Source organism: Desmodus rotundus, chromosome 12 (genome assembly GCF_022682495.2).
Source record: "Desmodus rotundus isolate HL8 chromosome 12, HLdesRot8A.1, whole genome shotgun sequence".
NCBI classification, from domain to species: domain Eukaryota; kingdom Metazoa; phylum Chordata; class Mammalia; order Chiroptera; family Phyllostomidae; genus Desmodus; species Desmodus rotundus.
The window spans coordinates 34009934-34030797 of record NC_071398.1 but is presented as its reverse complement, the minus strand read 5'-3'; the positions used below and the strand labels follow the sequence as shown (position 1 = coordinate 34030797).

The 20864-nt window shown below is 43.0% G+C and overlaps 2 protein-coding genes across 2 annotated transcripts; one reads left to right on the top strand and one right to left on the bottom strand.

Annotated features, from left to right (window-relative positions):
- Nucleotides 1-5147: 5147 nt before the first annotated feature.
- Nucleotides 5148-13493, bottom strand: LOC112319972 (protein FAM187B). The gene is made up of 3 exons (XM_024577364.3): nt 12724-13493; nt 9369-9754; nt 5148-5248 (listed from the first exon to the last, which is right to left on the bottom strand). Exons 1-2 carry the CDS (start codon nt 13491-13493, stop codon nt 9370-9372), a joined length of 1155 nt encoding a protein of 384 aa, XP_024433132.1. The 3' UTR covers nt 5148-5248; nt 9369.
- Nucleotides 13494-16429: 2936 nt separating this feature from the next.
- Nucleotides 16430-17453, top strand: LOC112320063 (ubiquitin-ribosomal protein eS31 fusion protein-like). The gene is made up of 2 exons (XM_024577441.1): nt 16430-16585; nt 17127-17453. Exons 1-2 carry the CDS (start codon nt 16430-16432, stop codon nt 17451-17453), a joined length of 483 nt encoding a protein of 160 aa, XP_024433209.1.
- Nucleotides 17454-20864: the final 3411 nt, after the last annotated feature.

The following is a 20864-nucleotide window of genomic DNA, read 5'->3' as shown; positions in this document are numbered from 1 at the left end:
GTAAATACCAACTAAATCCATTCAATGTAGTGTGTCATTTAAGGTAGCTGTTTCCTTGTTGATATTTGTCTGGGAGATCTAGCCAATGGTGATAGTGGGGTATTAAAATCCCCTGTGTTGCCTGCATTGCTGTTGATATTTTGCTTAAATTTCACCAATATTTTCTTTATATATATTGGATGTATATATGTTTAAAAGTGTCATATCCTCTTGTTGGATCAATCCCTTTAATATTATGTAGTGACCTTTGTCTCTTTTTATGGCCTGCATTTTGAAGTCTATTTTGTCAGATATTAGTATTGCTGTTCCAGCCTTTTTTTTTGTCTCCATTTGCATGGAATATTTTTTCTATACCTTCACTTTCAGCCTGTGTGAAACTTTTGTTCTGAGGTGGGTCTCTTGCAGACAGATACGGGTCATGTTTTCTTATCCATTCAGCTACCCTATGTCTTTTGATTGGAGCATTTCATCCATTTACATTTAAGGTTATTATTGATAGGCACTTGTTCATTGACATTTTGTTCCTATATACCTATGTTCCTCCCCGCTGCCCCCCCAGCCATTTCTTCTTAAAGCAGTCCCTTTAACATCTCTTGCCATGCTGGTTTGGTGTTAATGAACTTTTATAGCCCTTTTGTTTTGTCTGGGAAACTCTTCATTTTGCCTTCAAATTTAATAATAGAATTACTGGATAGAGTAATCTTGGTTGCAGATCCTTGCTTTTCATTATTTTGAATACTTCATGCCAATCCCTTCTGGCCTGAAGTGATTCTGTTGAGAAGTAAGCTGAGAGTCTTATTGGAACTCCCTTTTAGGTAACTGACTGTTTGTCTCTTGTTGCCTCTAAGATTCCCTCTTTGTCTGTAAACTGCCATTTTAATTATGATGTGTCATGGTGTGGGTCCCTTTGGATTCATCTTGATTGGTATTCTCTGTGCTTCCTGAACTTGAGTGACTTTTTTCTTCAGTAGGTTATGGAAGTTTTCTGTCATTATTTCTTCAAACAGGTTTTCTATTCCATCCTGCTTTCTTCTTCTTCTTCTGGTACCCCTATCATGTGGATTTGTTACATTTCATGTTTCCTAAAGTTCCCTTAAACCATCCTCACTCTTTTTAAGTCTTTTTTTTTTCTTTTTGGTGCTCTAATTGGGTGTTTTTCTCTACCTTGTCTTCCAATTGCTGATCCAATCCTCTGCTTCAGTCAGCCTGCTTTTAATTCTTTCTAGTGTATTCATTTCAGATATTGCATTCTTCATTTCCAACTCATTCTTATTCATGGTTTCTATGTACTTTTTCATGATGATAAAGTTCCCACTAAGTTCCTTGTAATTCTCATTAAGTTTCTTGAGCATCCTTATAACCATTTCTTTGAATTCTGTATCTGACAAATTCCTTGCCTCAATTTCATTTAGCCTTTTATCTGGGGATTCCTTTTTTCTTTCATTTGGGGGTTGTTTCTTTGTATCCCCATTTTAGTTGGCTATTTTTTGTTTCTTTCTACATATTAGATAGATCTTCTTTGACCTCCTGTCTTTGTAGCATGGCCTGATGTGGTAGGAGTCCTATAAGTTTCATTGGTGCTGTCCTCTTGATATCCTGAGCTGGATGCACTAGGACTGCCCCTTGTACAGTATATGTAGGCTCTCCTGTTGTATTTGACTCTTGATTGTTGTTGGCCTATTCATCAGTGGGTTCTCGCCTCCAGCTGACTGACTAAGAGGCTCAAACCCCACCATGTCTTATATGCTGTTGTGCAGGTGCTGACAGAACAAAACAAGACAATACAGAAAACAAAACCCACACAAGCACAAAAAACCCTCAACAACAGAAAAATCAGTGATGAAAGAGCAAAGAATAAAAGTGGAAAGATAAACAGCATATTGTAAGAGAAAAAGGAATACAAGAAGATCAAAGGGAAGAAAAATGAGTATGGGAAGATAGAGGGAAGAGAAACTATAAGAATAAGGAACAGAAACAGGGAACTGCCACAAAAGAACAAAGAAAGGAAAATTAAATTTAAAATAATAAGCAAAGGAAGGAAGAAGGCAAAATAGAGTAAAAAAAGGAAAGAGTAAAATACAAGATTTGGAAGAAAAATAGAGAAAAAATAAGAAAAAATGGAAGATAAAGAAATGATGAAAAGCTATGTGAAATAAAAATAACAAAAATAATGAAAAGGAACAAAGTGGAATTTGGAATTTTGTGCTTATCTGATGGGTTCATCAGAATTTAGTGCTTACCTGATGGGTTCTCCCTCTAGCTACAACTCTGATGTTGTCTGAAGCTGGTGTAAGCCAATGTCAGATGCTGTCCACATCTAGCTATAGGCAGCCTGTTTGAAGCTAGAAGCAATCCACAGTTTTTGGCTGTTTCCTTCAGGCTTGCCTGCATCCAGGATGGGACTCACTGCTCTGCAAGGCTGGCTTTTTATCAGCCAAGGGCCCAGGTATAGGACAACTAACAACCAAAGACACTGCAGAATCCACCTACACCTGCCTCTGCCTGTTGTCCTGCCATTAGACTTACTCTAGCCACTGACCTGTTTCTGAGAGAACTTCTGATGGAATCTGGGGGATGGGACCTCTGGATCTCCTATGGGTGGTGCCATTCAGACTTCATGGAGGATGGTGGGTGTGTTCCCCCAACCCAGCACCGCATGTTGAGTCTGTCCCAAATTATTTCCCTGAACTTAGCAGGGAGAAGCCCATAGTAGGAAAGTTGGTGGGGCTTCCAGGGCCCAGAGTTTGGATCTGCTGGAAACTGGGAGGGCATTCCAAAGCTCTCCCACAAGGGAGGAATGCCTGTCTGGTTCCCAGAGATATGTGTGGAATGGCCGTGCCCTAAAGCCAATCTCTAACACCCCTGACTATGCCTATGTTAACTCTCTCCTCAGCAGGGGATAAGATGCAGGTTGGGGAAAAGTAAGAAAGAAAAAAAAAAAGGATGCAGGATAGGGTGATCAGGATACAGAGGGTGGGGTGTGCAGTATTCCAGAGAGTGGGGCTAGGAGGACACCAGAGGGTAGAGTGAATGGCTTCCCATGGGGTGGGGTCATTGTTTTTCCCCTGGGAGGGGCTTGCTGTTCTCAGGAAAAATGGCTGCTGTGGTATGGAGGTATGTCCTAGCACCAGGAACCCAGCAGCCATTCTCCCATGACTCTTCTCCCAGCCTCCGACTCCAGACTCTCCTTGTTTGACTGTAGACTGCACTGCCCTCCCTTCACCCAAGCCCAAGGTGAGTGGCTGTGCACACAAATCCTGTGCATTGGATCCTTAGGAAAAAAGAAAGAAATAAAAGGAAAAAAAATGGTTTTGTTTCCAGCAGTCTCTGTCTCTCTCTGGTGGGCAAAAACCCTGTTGCTTTTTCCTGCTGGATGCTGCATGGGCAGGTGATCCCAGCACAGATGCTCTGTGCTTGGGAGCCTGGTCTGGGGCCCAGGCTTCATTCCCATCAGGGTGAAACTCCCACAGCTATGCTGCAAACTCAGCCTGCTGCCCATAAAAGTGGTGTTGGCCCCTTTTGCATCCCTGTCCTTCTACTGGTCTTGAGGTGGTTTCTGTCCATCCTTGGTTAAATGTCTTTCCTCAGGTACACTTCAGTTGTTTATTTTGGGTGTATGTTTCCTCTCTTTATTTTTATTTTCAGTTTGGTTCTAGGAGGCATTGCAAGACAAATCCTTCTACTTTGCCACCATCTTGCCCCATCACCCAAACCAAATTAAGACTCAGGTAAGGCTCAGTTTGGACTTCTGGTCTCAGAACAGTAAGATTATAAATTTGTATTGTTTCAAGGCATTAAGTTTGCCGTAAAAATCATAAAAAATTACAATAGCCACAGGAAACTAATACACCCTTCCTCCATATTTTTACTTGTCCACCTCTTTCTTATTATTCAGCTTCATCTGAAATGTCATCTCTCCAAAGAAGTTGTCTGTCCCTGGCTACTCCAGCTCAATAAACATTTGTTGACTGAATAATTGAAATGGAAATGTGCACTTGACCTCCATAAAAGTTGAACTAAGAGCTCACAAACACCCGTGGGCTGAATTCATCCTATGGATAGTTTTATTTGGCTGGCATTGTATTTGAAAACTCATTTAAGCCAACATTCATAAATTGGATGATTTCACTGAAACATCTTAATTCCCAGAATCATACGAGACTTCCTGAGGAACCAGGCCTGCATTTGTGCATGGCATTAATCAGCAAGAACTATGGCATAGATCCACAGCCCCTCTCCATCAACCCCGTGTAAGAACTCATACATTGCAGCAGCTCCCCAAGGTCTTTCCCCTTAGTTTTGTTTTCTACTTGGCTCATGGAGTCCATTGAGTTAGCAACCATGGTGTCTCAGTTAGGGTTCTCCTAAAAACAAATACCAAAATAGAAAGTCTCAACAAGGAGATAGAAGATATAAATAACAACCAGATGGAAATCTTAGAACTAAAAACTACAATAACAAAAGTAAAAGGCTCAGTGGATGGACTGAATATCAGAATGGAGATAACAGAGGAAGGAGTCAGTGAACTTGAAGATAGATCAATACACATTCTCTAACCTGAACAACAGAGAAAATTGGAAGAGAATGATCAAAATCTCAGGGACCCATGGAACAACAACAGGTCTAACATTTATGCCTTCAGAGTCCCAGGAGACAGAGAGGGAATGTGGGGCTAAAAAAACATTTGAAGTATATAATTTCAGGAATCTGAAGTGAGGGAGAACAAGGCATGGAGGTGGGATAAGCTGATAATGGTGCTTTAATGAGATGGTTGCTTCCTTACCCACCTGGAGCTCAGTGCTGCTGGGATCCTCTGAGAGAATGAGTAGAAAATGCTGCAGAATTACACCATCCAGGGCTGGGGAAGCTGGATATCCATCCTCCATTCCCATCCCTGTGGGTAAAGATTGCCTCTGGCATCATCAACTTCCCAGCTTCCAGCCACCCCCCACCCAAAGCCTGGCCCAGCAGGCTCCTGATGGGAGTTAGGAAGCCATCGGTGCCCACAGGAACCACCCATGTAACTGCTGAAGCTGTGGGGGCCTTTGGGATGGGCTGAGGGATATGGGTGGGTGTATGAGTTGCCTGTCACCGCATAACAAATTGACACACATTTAAGAGCTTAGAACAACTCACATTCATAATTCTCCAGTTTCCATGTGTTAGGAGTCCAGACATGGCTTGACTGGGTCTTCTGCTCAGGATCTCCCAAGGCTGTGGTCCAGGTGTGGTCAGACTGCATTCTCCTCTAGGGACCAACTGGAGAAGAATTAGCTTCTAATCTCATTCAGGTTGTCTGCAAAGTTCATTTCCTTATGGCTGTGTGCTGAGGTTCACGATTTTTGCTGTCATCCTCAGATTCTAGAGGCTACATGAGACTACTAGAGGCTCCCTGCAAAGTGGGCTTGCTCAACATGTTGCTTACTCATCAAGCCAGCCAGAGGAGCTGTAATCCAATCAAGGGTGTGACATCCCAATGCCTTCACCATATTCTATTGGTTAGAAATGAGTCACAGATGTTGTCCACACTGAAGGGAATGGAGTCACAAAGAGGCAGGGACTGTGGGGGTGGAAATCACTAGGGAGACCTTAGAGTTTGTGTGCCACATTGGGGCACCAACAACTCTGGGTGTGGATTATACCACCTCCAGTCATAGGCCGAGGTATCAGACTCAGGCTTGTCTCTGGCTGTTCTGCCTCCAGTCACTACATGCTAGGGACTGCTATGGGTACAGGGCCACAGTGGGTTCCTGGCAGCATGTGGGGTGAGGGCTCAGATGTTGTCTTTCACTCTCCTTTTGCCGGCCCCTTCCTAACTTCACTGTATGACCTCAGGCAGCTTGCCTTAGCCCTCTGTGCCTAGATGTTCTCAGCTGCACAGGTGGTTGTGAGGACAAGTTTGTGAAAGGCCAAGTTCTGACCATGCCAGGAGGTCCACAAATATTAGAAACTATTATCGTTGTTATTCTCTGCCTCTGCCTCTGCCTCCCAACAAACCCCCTTTAGATCTCCATGAACACTCCCCCATTTTTTCTTTTAAATCCTTGATCTGATTTTTAAAAAATTTATTCTATAATCTTGCAAGTGGTTTCATCATAATCTAAATCAAAATTTAGGGAAATATGAATAGAATAACTTGTTTTATACTTGGTTTCTTTTTTCTTCTTCTTTCAAGTATATTTTATTGATTAGGTCATTACAGCTGTCCCAGTTTTTCTCCCTTTGCTGGCCTCTGCCTGGTACTCCCCTTCCCTCCAGCAATTCCCCATCTTTAGTTCAGGTCCATGGGTCATGTATATAAGTTCTTTGGCTTTTCTATTTTCTATACTATTCTTAACATCCCCCTGTGTATTTTGTACCTACCAATTATGCTTTTTAATACCTGCACCTTTCCCCCTATCCTCCCTCTTCCCCCTCCTAGCTGATAACCCTCCAAATGATCTCCATACCTATGATTCTGTTCCTGTTCTGGTTGTTCCTTCCTTCCTTCCTTCCTTCCTTCCTTCCTTCCTTCCTTCCTTCCTTCCTTCCTTCCCTCCCTCCCTCCCTCCCTCCCTCCCTCCCTTCCTTCCTTCCTCTCTCTCTCTCTCTCTCTCTCTCTCTTTCTCTCTTTTTCTTTCTTTCTTTCTTTCTTTCTTTCTTTCTTTCTCTCTTTCTTTCTTTCTTTCTTTCTTTCTTTCTTTCTTTCTTTCTTTCTTTCTTTCTTTCTTTCTTTCTTTCTTTCTTTCTTTCTTTCTTTTTCCTTCCTCCCTTCCTTCCTTCCTCCCTCCCTCCCTCCCTCCCTCCCTCCCTCCCTCCCTCCCTCCCTCCCTCCCTTCCTTCCTTCCTTCCTTCCTTCCTAGATTCAGTTGTTGATAGTTGTGAATTTGTTGCCTTTTTCATGTTCATAGTTTTTATCATCTTATTTTTCTTAAATAATTACCCCTAACATTTCATATAATAATGGTTTGATGATGATGAACTCCTTTAGCTTTACCTTGTCTGGGATGCACTTTATCTGCCCTTCCATTCTAAATGATAGCTTTACTGGATAGAGTAATCTAGGTCATAGGTTCTGGCTTTTCATCACTTTGAATACTTTTTGCCAGTACCTTCTTACCTGCAAAGTTTCTTTTGAGAAACCAGCTGATAGTCTTATGGGAACTCCTTTGTAGGTATCTGTCTCCTTTTCCCTTGCTCCTTTTAATACTCTATCTTTAACCTTTGGCATTTTAATTAGGAAGTGTCTTGGTGTGGTCCTCTTTGGGTCCAAATTGTTTGAGACTCTCTGTGCTTCCTGGACTTGTATGTCTATTTCTTTTGCCTAATTAGGGAAGTTTTCTTTCATTATTTTTTTAAAGTAAGTTTTTAATTGCTCAATCTTCCTCCTCTCCTTCTGGCATCCCTATGATTTGGATGTTGGCACTTTTGCAGATGTCCCAGAGTCTTCTTATACTATCCTCATTTTTTAAAAATTCTTGTTTCTTCTTTCTCTTCTAGTTGAATATTTATCTTCCTTATGTTCCAAATCATTGATTTGAATCCCTGCTTCCTTCCCTTCACTGTTGGTTCCCTGTGGATTTTTATTTCACTTAGTGTAACCTTCATTCCTTCCTTTATATTGTTGCCTTACTCAATTATTTCTTTGAGCATCTTGATCAGCAGTGTTTTGAACTCTGCATCTGATAGGTTGGCTATCTCTCTTTTTGTTTAGTCCTTTTCTAGAGTCTTGTTCTGTTCTTTCATTTAGGCCATATTTCTTTGTCTCAATTTGATAGCCTCCTTGTGTTTGTTTATGTGTATTAGGTAGAGCTTCTTTGACTCCCTGTAAAAGGCACCTGTAAATTGTGTGGAGCAGAGCCTTAGGTAATCGCCAGGGTGGAGAAACCCCCTTCACCTCTTTGTGGCTCTGTGTGGAGGGAGGGCTTGGAGAGGAGACTGTGCCACTGCCTGGCTTCTGAGGGTTTGCCCAGCACTCACCCCATTTGCAGTCACTTTACCCACTCCCCATATGTGACTGGCCACCCTTCTAGCTGTTGCCCTGGTGTTGAGTCCCAGAGTGGGTATGCCTGCATATGTGTTAAGACTGCGTTGGCCCTTGAAGTGAAGTGTCCTGAAAATCCAGAAGTTTCTTCTGTCACCCCAACCCCCACTGGTTTTTATAGCCAGAAGTTATGGTGATTTATCTTCCCAGCCCTGGAACCCTGGGCTGTGTGATCTGGTCTGTGGCTGGGATTGCTCACTCCCAAGGTATCCCTCCCAATTTTTATCCACCACACATGAATGTGGGACTGTCCATGTCCATTCTGCCACTGCCACTGCCTCTGTGTGCCATACCATGTCTCCTCACCTCTCTGCCCATCTCTGTCCCTCCTACCCAATTAGATGATTGTGGCTTCTTTAAATCCTTGGTGGTTGGACTTACATACAGTTCTATTTTCTGACAGTTCTGGGTGTTATCTGTTTTGAGATTTAGTTGTCATTCTATCATTCTTTTTTGTGGTTGCCCAAGGAGGTGAAGTATGTCTACCTACACATCCATCTTGACCAGAAGTCTCTCCCAGTCTACAGGACTCTTTGGGTCATGATGAACTATAGGGCAATGAGTTTGATGAGGCATTAATATTTTATTTCTCACTCTTGCACTCTGCTAAACAGTGTATAGAATTTCTGGGACAGTTAGTCCTACTGATTTCCATGGGTGGCCTGTACCAGGCCTTGTCCCTTGTCCCAGTAAAGGGACCTGTCTTCCAATCTCAGGTTCTGAGGGGGCTATTTCCATTGTGAAAGCCAGAAAGGGTGGTGTGTATCCCACTGTCCTGGACTACCAATCTGGCAGCATCTCCTACCTTGGGGAGATATACTAAGAGCTAAGCCTAAAGGCCATGGGCACAACTAGGGCAAGGTGGGGAAAGGGACAGGCAAGGAAAGGCAGCAGACCAGTGCAGATCTTGGGGGACCTAGGGAATACATACTCTTATCCCTGCCTCAGTCCTTATCTTTAGGGAACTGCAGTGAGTGGGGTGACTACAGTTTACCAACCACAGACATTCACACCCAAAATGGCCTCATTCTACCTCTCCTTTTTTCTTGTGATGAACACAGGGCTTGAGCCAGGCAACCTGGATTTGAACTGAAGCCCCCCTCCAATTACTAGGCAGGTAGGCTTGCCTCAATTTTCTCATCTATGGAATGGAGAATGTTAATGACTTAACAGAGGAGGACCTAGAAGAGGGACAAGCTCAGTCACCCTTAGCTGTGGCCAAGGGTGTGTGGCCCACATGCGTTCAGAGTGTGGTGTGGGGCAGGTACAGAGCATAGACTATGGAAATGACAGTTGAGGCAATGAAGATATAGGAGGCCAGATCTCCTGAGCACTGGGAACTCACTTTATTTCACCAGTAGCACCTGATTGCTTCTTTTACTCTGTGAAGGGCAGAAGAGCTTCAGCAGCACCCCGAACAGGCCCAGGACAGTGCCCACCAGCAACATCAGTTTCAGCCCCTGGAGGATGGAGTCCTTCCCCTTCCAGACCTCCCTTGCCTCCTGCTGTTGTCTAGCTTCCTCTCTCTGCAGAACCTCCAGTGTGTCCAAACTGGGCTTGGGGTTGAACCGAGCCATGAACTCCTGCTGCACGAAGCACCTGTAAATGGCTGGCTGGAAGACCTGCAGTCGCCTGCCGCCACTGGAGGGTTCTAGGATGGTGCTCACATCCTGGCCAGAGAGCTGGCCCTGCCAAGTCAGGGGTGTACTGTTGGATTCCCAGATGATGGGCCTGCAAAGGAGGGCAAAGGAGGGCTCAGCTGTAGCACCCTGGGAGAAAAGGAACAAATGTCTGAAGGAGATGGAGACAGCAGCATCCTCCTCCCTGGGGAAGAGCAAATAGCACCGTCTCTGAGGAACACTATGCAGTCGTGAGCAAGGAGGGTGGGGCAGGACAGCTGGGAGTTTTTGGAGCCATTCTGTATACTGAGTTGGCTACCTGGCCAAAGGCCTCCACTTCTCTGGGCTTCCACTTCCCCATCTGAACACTGGGGGTGTAGTAATTGTACCTACCTCAGAGAATTGTTTAGGGATTGAGGGATTAACAAGAGTGCTGTCTAAATGATTTGTGCCTCCTTACCTGACTGGCTTCATTTCTTCTACTCTCCCCCTCACTTCTGCTACAGCCACACTGTCCTCCTTGATGTTCCTCTGACAAGCTGGGCATGGTCCTGCCTCAGGGCCTTCGCTCTGGGTGCTCCCTCTGCTGGGAGTGCACTTAGCTCCCTCACCTTCTTTCAGTCTTGGCTGAAATCACACCTTCTCAGAGATGCCATCCCTGACCTCCTTATTTAAAACTTCTATCTCACCCACTCTCATCTTCCTTCACTGCTTTTATCACCATCTAAGATACTGAATATGGCCCTGGCTGGTGTGGCTCCGTGGATTCAGTGCTGGCCTGTGAACCAAAAGGTCACTGGTTCAATTCCTGGTCAGGACACACACCTGGGTTGTGAGCCAGGTCCCCAGTGGGGGGTGCATGAGAGGCAACCACACACTGATGTTTCTCTCCCTTTCTCCCTCCCTTTCCCTCTCTCTAAAAATAAATAAAATCTTTTAAAAAATGGTTTAAAATACTGAATATTTTGTTCATGTGATTGATTATTGCTCTTTGAGGGCAGGACTCTTTTTCAGTTTTGTTTTGCACTGCATTTCAGATACCCAGAACAGTGTTCACCTTATAAATGCTCAATGGTAAGTGAATGACACTGTAAGTGAATAATGTGGAAAGTGGTAAGTGAATCAGGCACACAGCACACCCATTGTGGCTGAGAAACAGAGGAGACACTCAAAAGACAATATTGGCAAGGCCAACAATCATACAAGGAATAACTAACACTTATCAGTCTGGAAGTTTGTCAGACGTTGTTGTGCCTTCCCAGGCATTTGCCCCCTCAGGCATCACAATTATCCCATGAGCCCAGGGGTAGCAAGACCTCTGTACTGAATCGGATAGTGCCCTCTCCAAATTAATGTTCTGATCGAAACTCAGAATGTGACATTATTTGGAAATAGGGTCATTGCAATAGTGTGGGCCCTAAATCCAGTATGACCCAACCTGTGTCCTTATAAGGAGGTGAGACACAGACACAGACACAGACACACACGGAGCTAACGCCAAGTGATGATGGAGGCAGAGATTAGAATGATGCAGCTATAAACCAAGGAAGGTTTAGGATTGCTGGCCACCACTAGCAGCCAGAAAGAAGGATCCTACCCAGCAACTGAGACAGCTCATGGCCCTGCTGACAGCTTGATTTTTGACTTCCAGCCTCCAGAACTGTAAGAGAATAAATTCCTGTTGTTTTAAGCCACCCGGTTTGTGATACTTTGTAATGGCAGACCTAGCAAACTAATGCAGCCCCTATTCTACAGACAGGGAAACTGAGGCCTAGAGAAACATCACAGGTACACAGCTGGAAAATGGCAGAGTTTGGATTGGAACCCAGACCTGGCTGAACCCAGAGCTTGAGATCTCTCTACTCAGACAAACCTCACACAAACTTCACACAAAGTGCCACTCCGGTCAGCTTCCTAGACACCTAGGCTATTCTTGAAGCCTCAGTAACCTCTCTTCACTCTTCCCTCAAGCTCCCAATGACTGGCACTTGGGAACTCCTTGTCTGGAAAGTGACAAGTAGGTGTCCCAGTGTAGTTGGAAGGAGGAATTCATAGTGCACTTTCCTGTACTTCTGAATTGTGCTATTTTTTAGGGAGTGGGTGTTTTTATACTTAAAAGGGGAGGAAGAAAGGAGGAAATAAGACAAAACGATGTAAGAATGAGAAAAAGAGGAATGAGAATCACAGCTGGCATAAACAAGGAAAAGAAAACCAGAGGGAGTTGGTGAGGCCAGATCCCAGAGAACCTATAGCTGCAGAGGCCCCAAGAGATTACAAGGGCTCTCCCCTTGCAAGGGAGAGGCTACTGCTAGGATGCATGGGGAAAAAGGGGAAGGGGACTCCATGGTGTATGTGAGATTAAGGGTCAAGGACTGCATTCCCCCCAGCTGCAATTTCCCCATCTATAGATGGACTTCCTTGGAGTCCACAGCATCTGGGGCCAGGGAAAAGGGATGGGAGAGGATGCAGTTCACAAAGAGAGTTTGCCCAGGGCTGGCCCCCATTGAAACCATGAGTGGTTCTAATTCTTATTACTGGGGTAGAGGAGGCCAATGGTGATACTCCCCAGGGGCTCCAGGTAGGAAGAATATGAGTGTTAGCTGCAGGAGGCAGGCCCCTGAGGGCATCCCTCAGACATCATCCTCTCCTCTGGAGCCCCCGGCCCCCCCAGATGAGTCAGAGGCCTCAGAGCCCCACAGCTTCCTAGGCTTCCCCAGGACAGCCCCTCCACTGGCCTGGGCTTCTCCCATCCCAGCCCTAACCATTCTGGGCTGCCTCCCTCTGGGCTGGTGGCTTCCTAAGGGCAGGAAGTCTGATGACCACCATGTCCACAGCATCGTCCAGCACAGGGATGGGCACAGTTAGCCAAGCCCTCCCTGAGTATTGGCTGTCCTTGTTCTACTTGGTAAAGCAACAGTGTGTGGGCACCAGGGGGTTCCTGCCAAAGGAGTCAGTGGAGACAGACTGTGGGGCCGACCCATGTAGAACCCCTCCTTCTCTGCATGGGTTAACCATGAAGGCTCCCAGACTGAGAGAGCCTGGCTAGGGACCAATGGCAGGGCTGGTGCACACTTCTATCACCTGTAGATGGACCCCAAGGGGCAGGTGAGCCATGCAGATCCTGACTCCTCACTGAGCTCAAAGTTGTCAAAAAAAACATTCTCCACATCTGATGTTTTACATTGGACATGGCAGGCTTCTATCTGCATCTCAGGACGCATGCGGTTGGACCACAGAATAGCATTTCCCAGGTAGAGCTGGCAGGGCATGGGTTTCTCCAGGGGCTCCTGGATGTAGCAGTACCCCAGGCGTTTGCGTTCACCCGGCTCCCCACAGCGGTTACAGTCCTGCCAGGGCTCCCACTGGGTGAAGATGAGTTCCTTGAGGCCAAGACTCAGCGTCTCATTCTGCAAGGGCACTTGGCCCAGACTTCTGTGCGTAATGTGCAGGGTGCTCACGTCCTGAAAGTCAATCTCGAACTGTACCACTTGGATGCCTTTCTTGTCAATACAGTTGTACAAGCCCGTCTGGGATGGCAATGGACTTCTAATGAGAATGCCACCTTCGGGCCTTGTTTCTATGTTCGAAAAACTGAGGGTGGGGCTGGACCAGTTGGTCCCATCTTGAAGAAAGTAGTACCACTGTGCCCCAGGGGAGTTGCAGTGCAGAAAGATATCATTGTTGGAAAGCAGGGCCCTCTGGCATTGTTTGCCACGGGGACAGCTGATGGAAACATAGAACCCCAGCAGTGAGACCGCAGAGCTGAGCAGCAGCCACAGGGTGGACAGCATGGTGGACTGGGACTGTGGCAGTGGGCTGGGCACCACCCTGGACATTGTGAGGTCACCCATGACACTCATGCCGTAGCCCTGGGCAGCAGAATGAACTGGAGTACACCCCATGGGTATGTAAGGTCATCATCCCCATTTGTTTTGTGAGAAGTTAACAATCCTATTTAATTTCTCTTATAAGCCTTCCACCTTGCTGGGGTAGGAGAAAACTTAATTTGTCTATTCAGGATTTCCCTACCACCCCCATGCTTTGGCATTAAAGCATAACATGTAAACAAACATTCAACATACTTTTCCTGAACACCTACTATGTGCTGGGCACATTTCTTAGTACTGGGGATGAAGATGTAAATAAATCCTCTGGTTACCATTCTGACCTCCTATCCCTCCCCATTAACCTCTCCAGCCATGCTGGCCTTCTTGCTGTCCCCTGAATACAAAGCAAAGTGCTCCTGTCTCAGGACCTTTGCACATGCTGGTCTCCGGCTCTTCCCAGAGGTAATCTGCATAACTCAATTAATTTTTAAACAATAAATATTTTTCTGCCCTGGCTGGTGTGGCTCAGTGGATCGGGTGCTGGCCTGGGAAACAAAGGGTCACCAATTCAATTCCCATTAGGACACATGCCTGGGTTGTGGGCCAGGTCCCCAGTAGGCGGTGTGCAAGGGACAACCACACACCGATGTTTCTCTCCCTCTCTTTCTTCCTCCCTTCCCCTCTTTAAAAATAAATAATTATAATCTTTAAAAATAAAAGAAATAAATATTTTTCTCATTTCCCCCCTTCCCAAACCCTTTCCTAACTCCTTAGTCCTGAAATTAAAAGTAATTGCTATCAGGCTTGATCTGCCTTCATCACTCATTTCACAATGTTTCCTGAATGCCTACCACGTGCTGGCCATTATTCTAATCAGTGAACAGGCTACACAGTGAACAGCCTCTGCCCTCTTTGAGCTTCCCTTCTAGTGGAAGAGACAGATAAAAATTAAACATATAATACATATTGTCAGATGCAGCAGATTCTCATTATTCACATGGTTTTTTTTTTGAAAATGAAAACTTTTTTTTTTTAAGTCACTGAACTAGCAAATACTGAAACACTGCTCCCAGGAGAAATATAGGGTTAGTGTCCTACAAACCTTTGGTCATCAGTTTTTTGTCAACTGACCAATACATAACCTTGCTTTAGGTAGGTTTCTATTTAAAGACACTTTAATATATATTGTTGATTCATGAACATTGAACTTGTAGCCAACAGCTATAACTCTAGCCTGAATAAAGCTTATTTAACACATGTATTTTCTCTATGTGGCAATTCAGATTTCTTGCACTTAGGAACATTAGGCAGCACTTCAGCACTTTGTTTGGGAGCTATTTTATACAGCAAAATCACCCCCAAAAAAGCAAAAAATGCAAAATGAAGTGGCACAAAAATACTGTAAAAAGGACACTAGTAGTATGAGAGCTGAAACAAGAAGGCAGAATGTCACCTTGTTCAACCTCAGCTGGGAATGTGCATTGTTAGGTGACTCAATTTTTTCATCACTCTGTGTTTGTCAGTAAATGACTATAAAAGCACTTGTGGGTATTGATTTGGGGGTTACAAATACATCTTTGTGTGTAGGTGAATGCACAATAATTACTAAAGAGAAAAATAGAGTAGGGAATTGGTGATAGAAAGGGAAATGTTGTGTGTGTTTACGAGCTACCTTAGGGAGGATGTGATCATCCTGATGGCCTGTCTGAGCATGCTCTGAGAAGGTGAAGCTTCATAAACACCTGAATAAATTGAGATAAAGAGTCACGTCGATATTTGAAGGAATATTCCTAGGAGAGGGCTAGACCCTGACATGGCTGTCTGCTTAAAAAATGAGGAGGCAGAGAAACTGAGGAGTAGCCAAAGAAGAGTGATGGTGGGTATGGTCAGAGTTCACCAAGTCTTTGCTGAGACATCCTGCCTTCCTCTTTCCCTGGCTCCTCAAGGCTGAGGGCTCTCTTAGCTATGCCCTTGCCCCATGTGGTGACCTCTACAGGCTGTATGTGGCATAAGCTATATGCTTAAACTCTGAATCTCTTGCTTTTATGGTATCTTGCTGCTAATCCCACCCAAGGAGCAGCACATCCCCTCTGCTCTCACATTCTCTCTGTGCCCTCAGAGCTATAATACCATCTAGATTTTTTGTGAGCTTCCCAAGACCTTATAAAGCCCCTCTATCTAAGCCACATTAACATCTATACCACTAGTACTTCCCCTCCATCCCCCTACCTCTCTGCCTTTCTCCTCAGCCCAGGGAATCTTTTCTAAACAGGTAATTAGATCTATGAGGGGAGACTGTGAGAAAGCTCACTTCCAACTTTCATTTTATCTAGGTGAGGAGTCACAAACTGGATGAAAAAATGTCTTAATGAGCTTCTTAGGGTGTTTTTAGAATATTTAAATTAGTGAGCAACATGTAAAATCCAAGAGATTTCATACAATAATCCAGATTCCCTGCTATTCTGTAAGTAATGTAGGTGATATTTCTGCTTACTGCTATAGTTGAGTAGTTTACAGCAGGTTAATGCTCTTGATAAGAACTGTAGGCTTATTATTAATGTCTAAGAGATGACAAGATGAGGATTTTGATCTGTATAAAAGAAGCAAATGAAAATACTACAATTAAAAAATAAAATTTGTGAAATTAAAAATTCACTAGAAAGGGTAATAATCTATTAGACACTACAGAAGAGAAAACTAAGAAAATGAAAGATGGGTCCATAGAAAAATATCTATACAAAGAAAAAGACAGGAAAAATACAAAAAACAGTGTAAGAGGTTTATGAGACATGGTAAAAAATTCTAACATTTATGTAAATGGAGACTCCAAAGAAAAAAAGGGGCAGAAGCATAAGCCATATTTGAAGAAGTACTGAATGAAACTTTCCAAGACTGATGAAAGACATCAAGCCACAAATTCAAGAAGGTCATTAGCCATCTGTGGTGGAACAGCCACCAACATGCTGATTTTTGTGGAAACCCTTATGGGGAAGACAATCACTCTTCAGGTTGAACCCTCAGATACAAGAGAAAATGTAAAGGCCAAGATCCAGGATAAGGAAGGAACTCCTCCTGATCAGCAAAGACTGAATATGGACATATTGGGTGGCCAAAAAGTCCATATGTTTTTTTCTGTAAAATAAATGACAAATTTTTCATTTTCATCAATAACTTTTTGATTTGAATATTTTGAGTAGGTCGGCTATCTCCTGTGTGGTATAAAATTGATTGTTCTCAATTAATATCTTGAGTTGATTGCTATAAACTTCAACTGTTCTACCCAACCATGGAGCATTGTCCAACAAGAAATCTCCAGCATGAAATGCCACAACCATTTTTGACACATTTGATTAGTCAGTCACTGCACCTTCTACATACACTGCACAAATCTTTTTTTTTTTTTTTTTTTGCATTTCAGTTGTGGTTTCACCTTTCTTGAAATAATAATGCATAATATACCAAAGATGATGTGTATTTTCTTCCATATTCAATGTTAAAATGGCTACACAAAATTCACCAATTTTGATGTGTTTTTTTTAATGCATGTTGATATGACAGTTGTCACAATAAAATCTTTAAAAATTGTTTTGAATGGAGTTAAAGACAGCTAAGTGCTACTAGGGCCATCTTACAGAAAAAAACAAATGAGCTTTTTAGCCAACACATACTTTACATGGCTATAACACTCAAAAGAAGTCTACTTTTCATCTTGTCTTGAGACTTCGTGGTGGTTTAGACCTAGCTAAGAAAAGGAAGAAGAAGTCTTACACTACTCCCAAGAAGAATAAACGTAAGAGAAAGAAGGCTGATTTGGCTCTCTTGAAATACTACAAAGTGGATGAGAATAACAAAATCAGTTGCCTTTGTCAGGAGTGCCCTTCAGATGAATGTGGTGCTGGAGTTTCTATGGTCAGCCACTTTGACAGACATTATTGTGGCAAATGTTGTCTAACCTGTTGCTTCAATAAAATGAAAGACAAGTGAGTTAATAAAGGACAAAAACTAAAAGACATATGGGTTAATAAAAGACAAAACAAACAAACAAAAAGTCTTCAAACCCCACACAGGATAAATATTAAGAAAACCAAACCTAAGTACTTCACAAGAAAACATTACTAAAAACCAAAGAGGAAATATTAAAAATGGCCAGGGAAGAAAAAGATACATTACTTTCAAAGCAACAATCAAAGCACCCACATTAACTTAGTAAAAAGTAATGGAAGCTGGAAAACAATGGAAGGACATCTTTAAAGCACTAACAGAAAATGACTGCCAATCTAGAACTCTATATATACAATTCTATATACTACAATGAAAATACCCTTCTAAGATGGAGGCAAAAATAAAGATATTTTCTGATGAAAACAGAGAATTCACCACAGTAGAGCATACTAAAAGTAATACTGAAGAGAATTCTCCAGGCAGGAGGAAAATGATCCCAAATAGAAGGAATGTAGTGTGTGTGTGTGTGGGGGGGGGGGAGCACTAGAAGAGTAAAATGTGGGTAAAACTAAATTAATATTGAGAGTGTTTTAAAATAATGTCTCACAGGGCTTAAAATATACATGGAATAAAAATACCTGATAACCATAGCACAGCAGATGGAAGGGAAATACAAGGAGCTATAGGGTTATTAAGTTCTCTGCATTGCATAGGAAATGATACAAGCACAAATTTATATTGTATCCTAATGAGTGAGAATTAATGTTGTAATTTCTAGAGAAAATTATTAAAAAATTAACAACAGAATGCATATCTACTAAGCTACTAGAGGGGGAAATAGAAAAAATAATTTTAAAAATATTTGGTGAATCCAAAAGCAAGAAAAAAAGAAGCAAAAAAAAGAACCATAAAAAAGAACAAGTAGAAAAATAGAAATATTTTACACCCAGCTATATCAGTAATTACATTAAATGCAAATGAACTAAATATTCCAATTAAAAGACAAAGGTTTTCAAGCTTAATACAAAAACAAATACCTAAATATATAGTGCTTAAAAGACACTCATCTAGAATAAAAGAATATAGAAAAGTTGAAAGTAAAAATATGGAAAAATATCATGCAAATGATAACCAAAAGAAAACTGCCGTAGTAGCTATATTAATAATAGAAAGTAAAATAGGGTCAAAAGTATTAATAGAGACTAAAAGAGACATTTTATTAAATGGTCAATTCAACAGGAAGATATAATGACCCTAAGTTTACATAAACCTAAAAATATATAAAGCAACACCTGAGAGTACTAAATGTTACAATAGACAAATCCACAGTGGAACATGCAGACAAAATTTTAGTAGTGCTATAGAGGATTTGAACCATGTGATTGATATAAACTTGACCTAACTTATGTACAAGGTGGGGCAAAAAAAGGTTTATAGTTGTGAGTACACAAAACACAGAGTTTATTTGTATATTATTATTTGTTAATCATTGTATTATTTTCCATGTGAACAACTGTAAACATCCTTTTGCCACACCCTGTATAAGGAACACAGCACTCAACTTTAGAACATATATTCCATTCACATTTACATGTCAAAATTGGTCGTATTCTAGGCCATAAATGTTAAAGGAATGAATCACATTTTTCACCTTTAGAATTAAGCTGGACATATATGACAAAAAATAAGAACACTCCTACATACTTAAAAATGCAATGTCTAAATAAGCAATGGGTGAAAAAAGAAATCATAATTGAAAATATAAAGTATTTGTAACTGACTGAAGATGAAAATATAACTTATCAAAACTTGTGAGATGCAGGTATGTTGTGCTTAGTGAGAAATTTACAGTCTGATTACATATTTTGGGGAAAGAGGATAAAAACTAAAGATCTAACCAAGCATCTCAAATACCAGAAATAAATTGGACAAAAAACAAAAGTACAATAAAAAGAGAACCAAGATGGCGGCGTAGGTAGACACACTGCGCCTCCTCGCACAACCAGAACTGACAGAGAATCGAACAGCAAGGGGGACCAACACCAAGAAAATAGAAAATAAACATTCATCCAGACTGGTAGGAGGGGCGGAGACGGGCACCGGGGTGGAGAGGACTCGAGTGGCTGTGGCGGGACTGAGACTGGCGGAGTGTGGGACAAATGGCGCAGGCAGTCCAAGCACTAGCAGACCCTGTGGCCCCACATTTGCACAGATAAACCCAGAGGGCCGGACTCAGAGTGGCAGAGAATGGGGCAGGCAGAGCAGCGGGTAGCACCCCGCGGCCCCACATTCGTGCACAGATAAACCAGGACGAACGGCAGGGAGCGAAGCAGACGGCGTAACCCAGGGCTCCAGCACGGGAGAAATAAAGCCTCAAACCTCTGATTGAAAACGCCCGTGGGGGTTGGGGAGGCAGCAGGAGAGACTCCCAGCCTCACAGGAGAGGTTGTTGGAGAGACCCACAGGGGCCTAGAGTGTGCACAGGCCCACTCACTCGGGAACCAGCACCAGAGTGGCCCAGTTTGATTGTGGGTAGTGGAGTGAAAGATTGAAATCCGGAGGAGAGTGAGGCGGGTGCCATTGCTCCCACTCGGCCCCTCCCCCACGTACAGCGTCACAGCGCTGCTGCGACCAGCATTACCCCGCCCTGGTGAACACCTAAGGCTCCGCCCCTTAAAGTAACAGACACACCAAGACAAAAAAAAAAAATGGCCCAAATGACAGAACACTTCAAAGCTCCAGAAAAAATACAACTAAGCGACGAAGAGATAGCCAACCTATCGGATGCACAGTTCAAAGCACTGGTTATCAATATGCTCACAGACTTGGTTGAATCTATTCGAAAAACAGATGAAAAAATGAAGCCTATGCTAAGAGAAACAAAGGAAAATGTACAGGGAACCAATAGTGATGCGAAGGAAACTGGGACTCAAATCAATGGTGTGGACCAGAAGGAAGAAACAAACATCCAACCAGAAAAGAATGAAGAAATAAGAACTTGGAAAAATGAGGAGAGGCTTAGGAACCTCCCGGACGCCTTGAAACGTTCCAACATCCGAATTATAGGGGTGCCAGAAGGACAAGAGGAAGAACAAAAAATTGAAAACTTATTTGAACAAGTAATGAAGGAGAACTTCCCTAATCTGGCAAAGGAAATAGACTTCCGGGAAGTCCAGGAAGCTCAGAGAGTCCCAAAGAAGCTGGACCCAAGGAGGAACACGCCAAGGCACATCATAATTACATTACCCAAGATTAAACGCAAGGACCTACATCCAAGATTACTGTATCCAGCAAAGCTATCACTTAGAATGGAAGGGAAGATAAAGTGCTTTTCAGATAAGGTCAAGTTAAAGAAGTTCATCATCACCAAGCCCTTATTATATGAAATGTTAAAGGGAGTTACCTAAGAAAAAGATCAAAAATAGGAACAGTAAAAATGACAGCAAACTCACA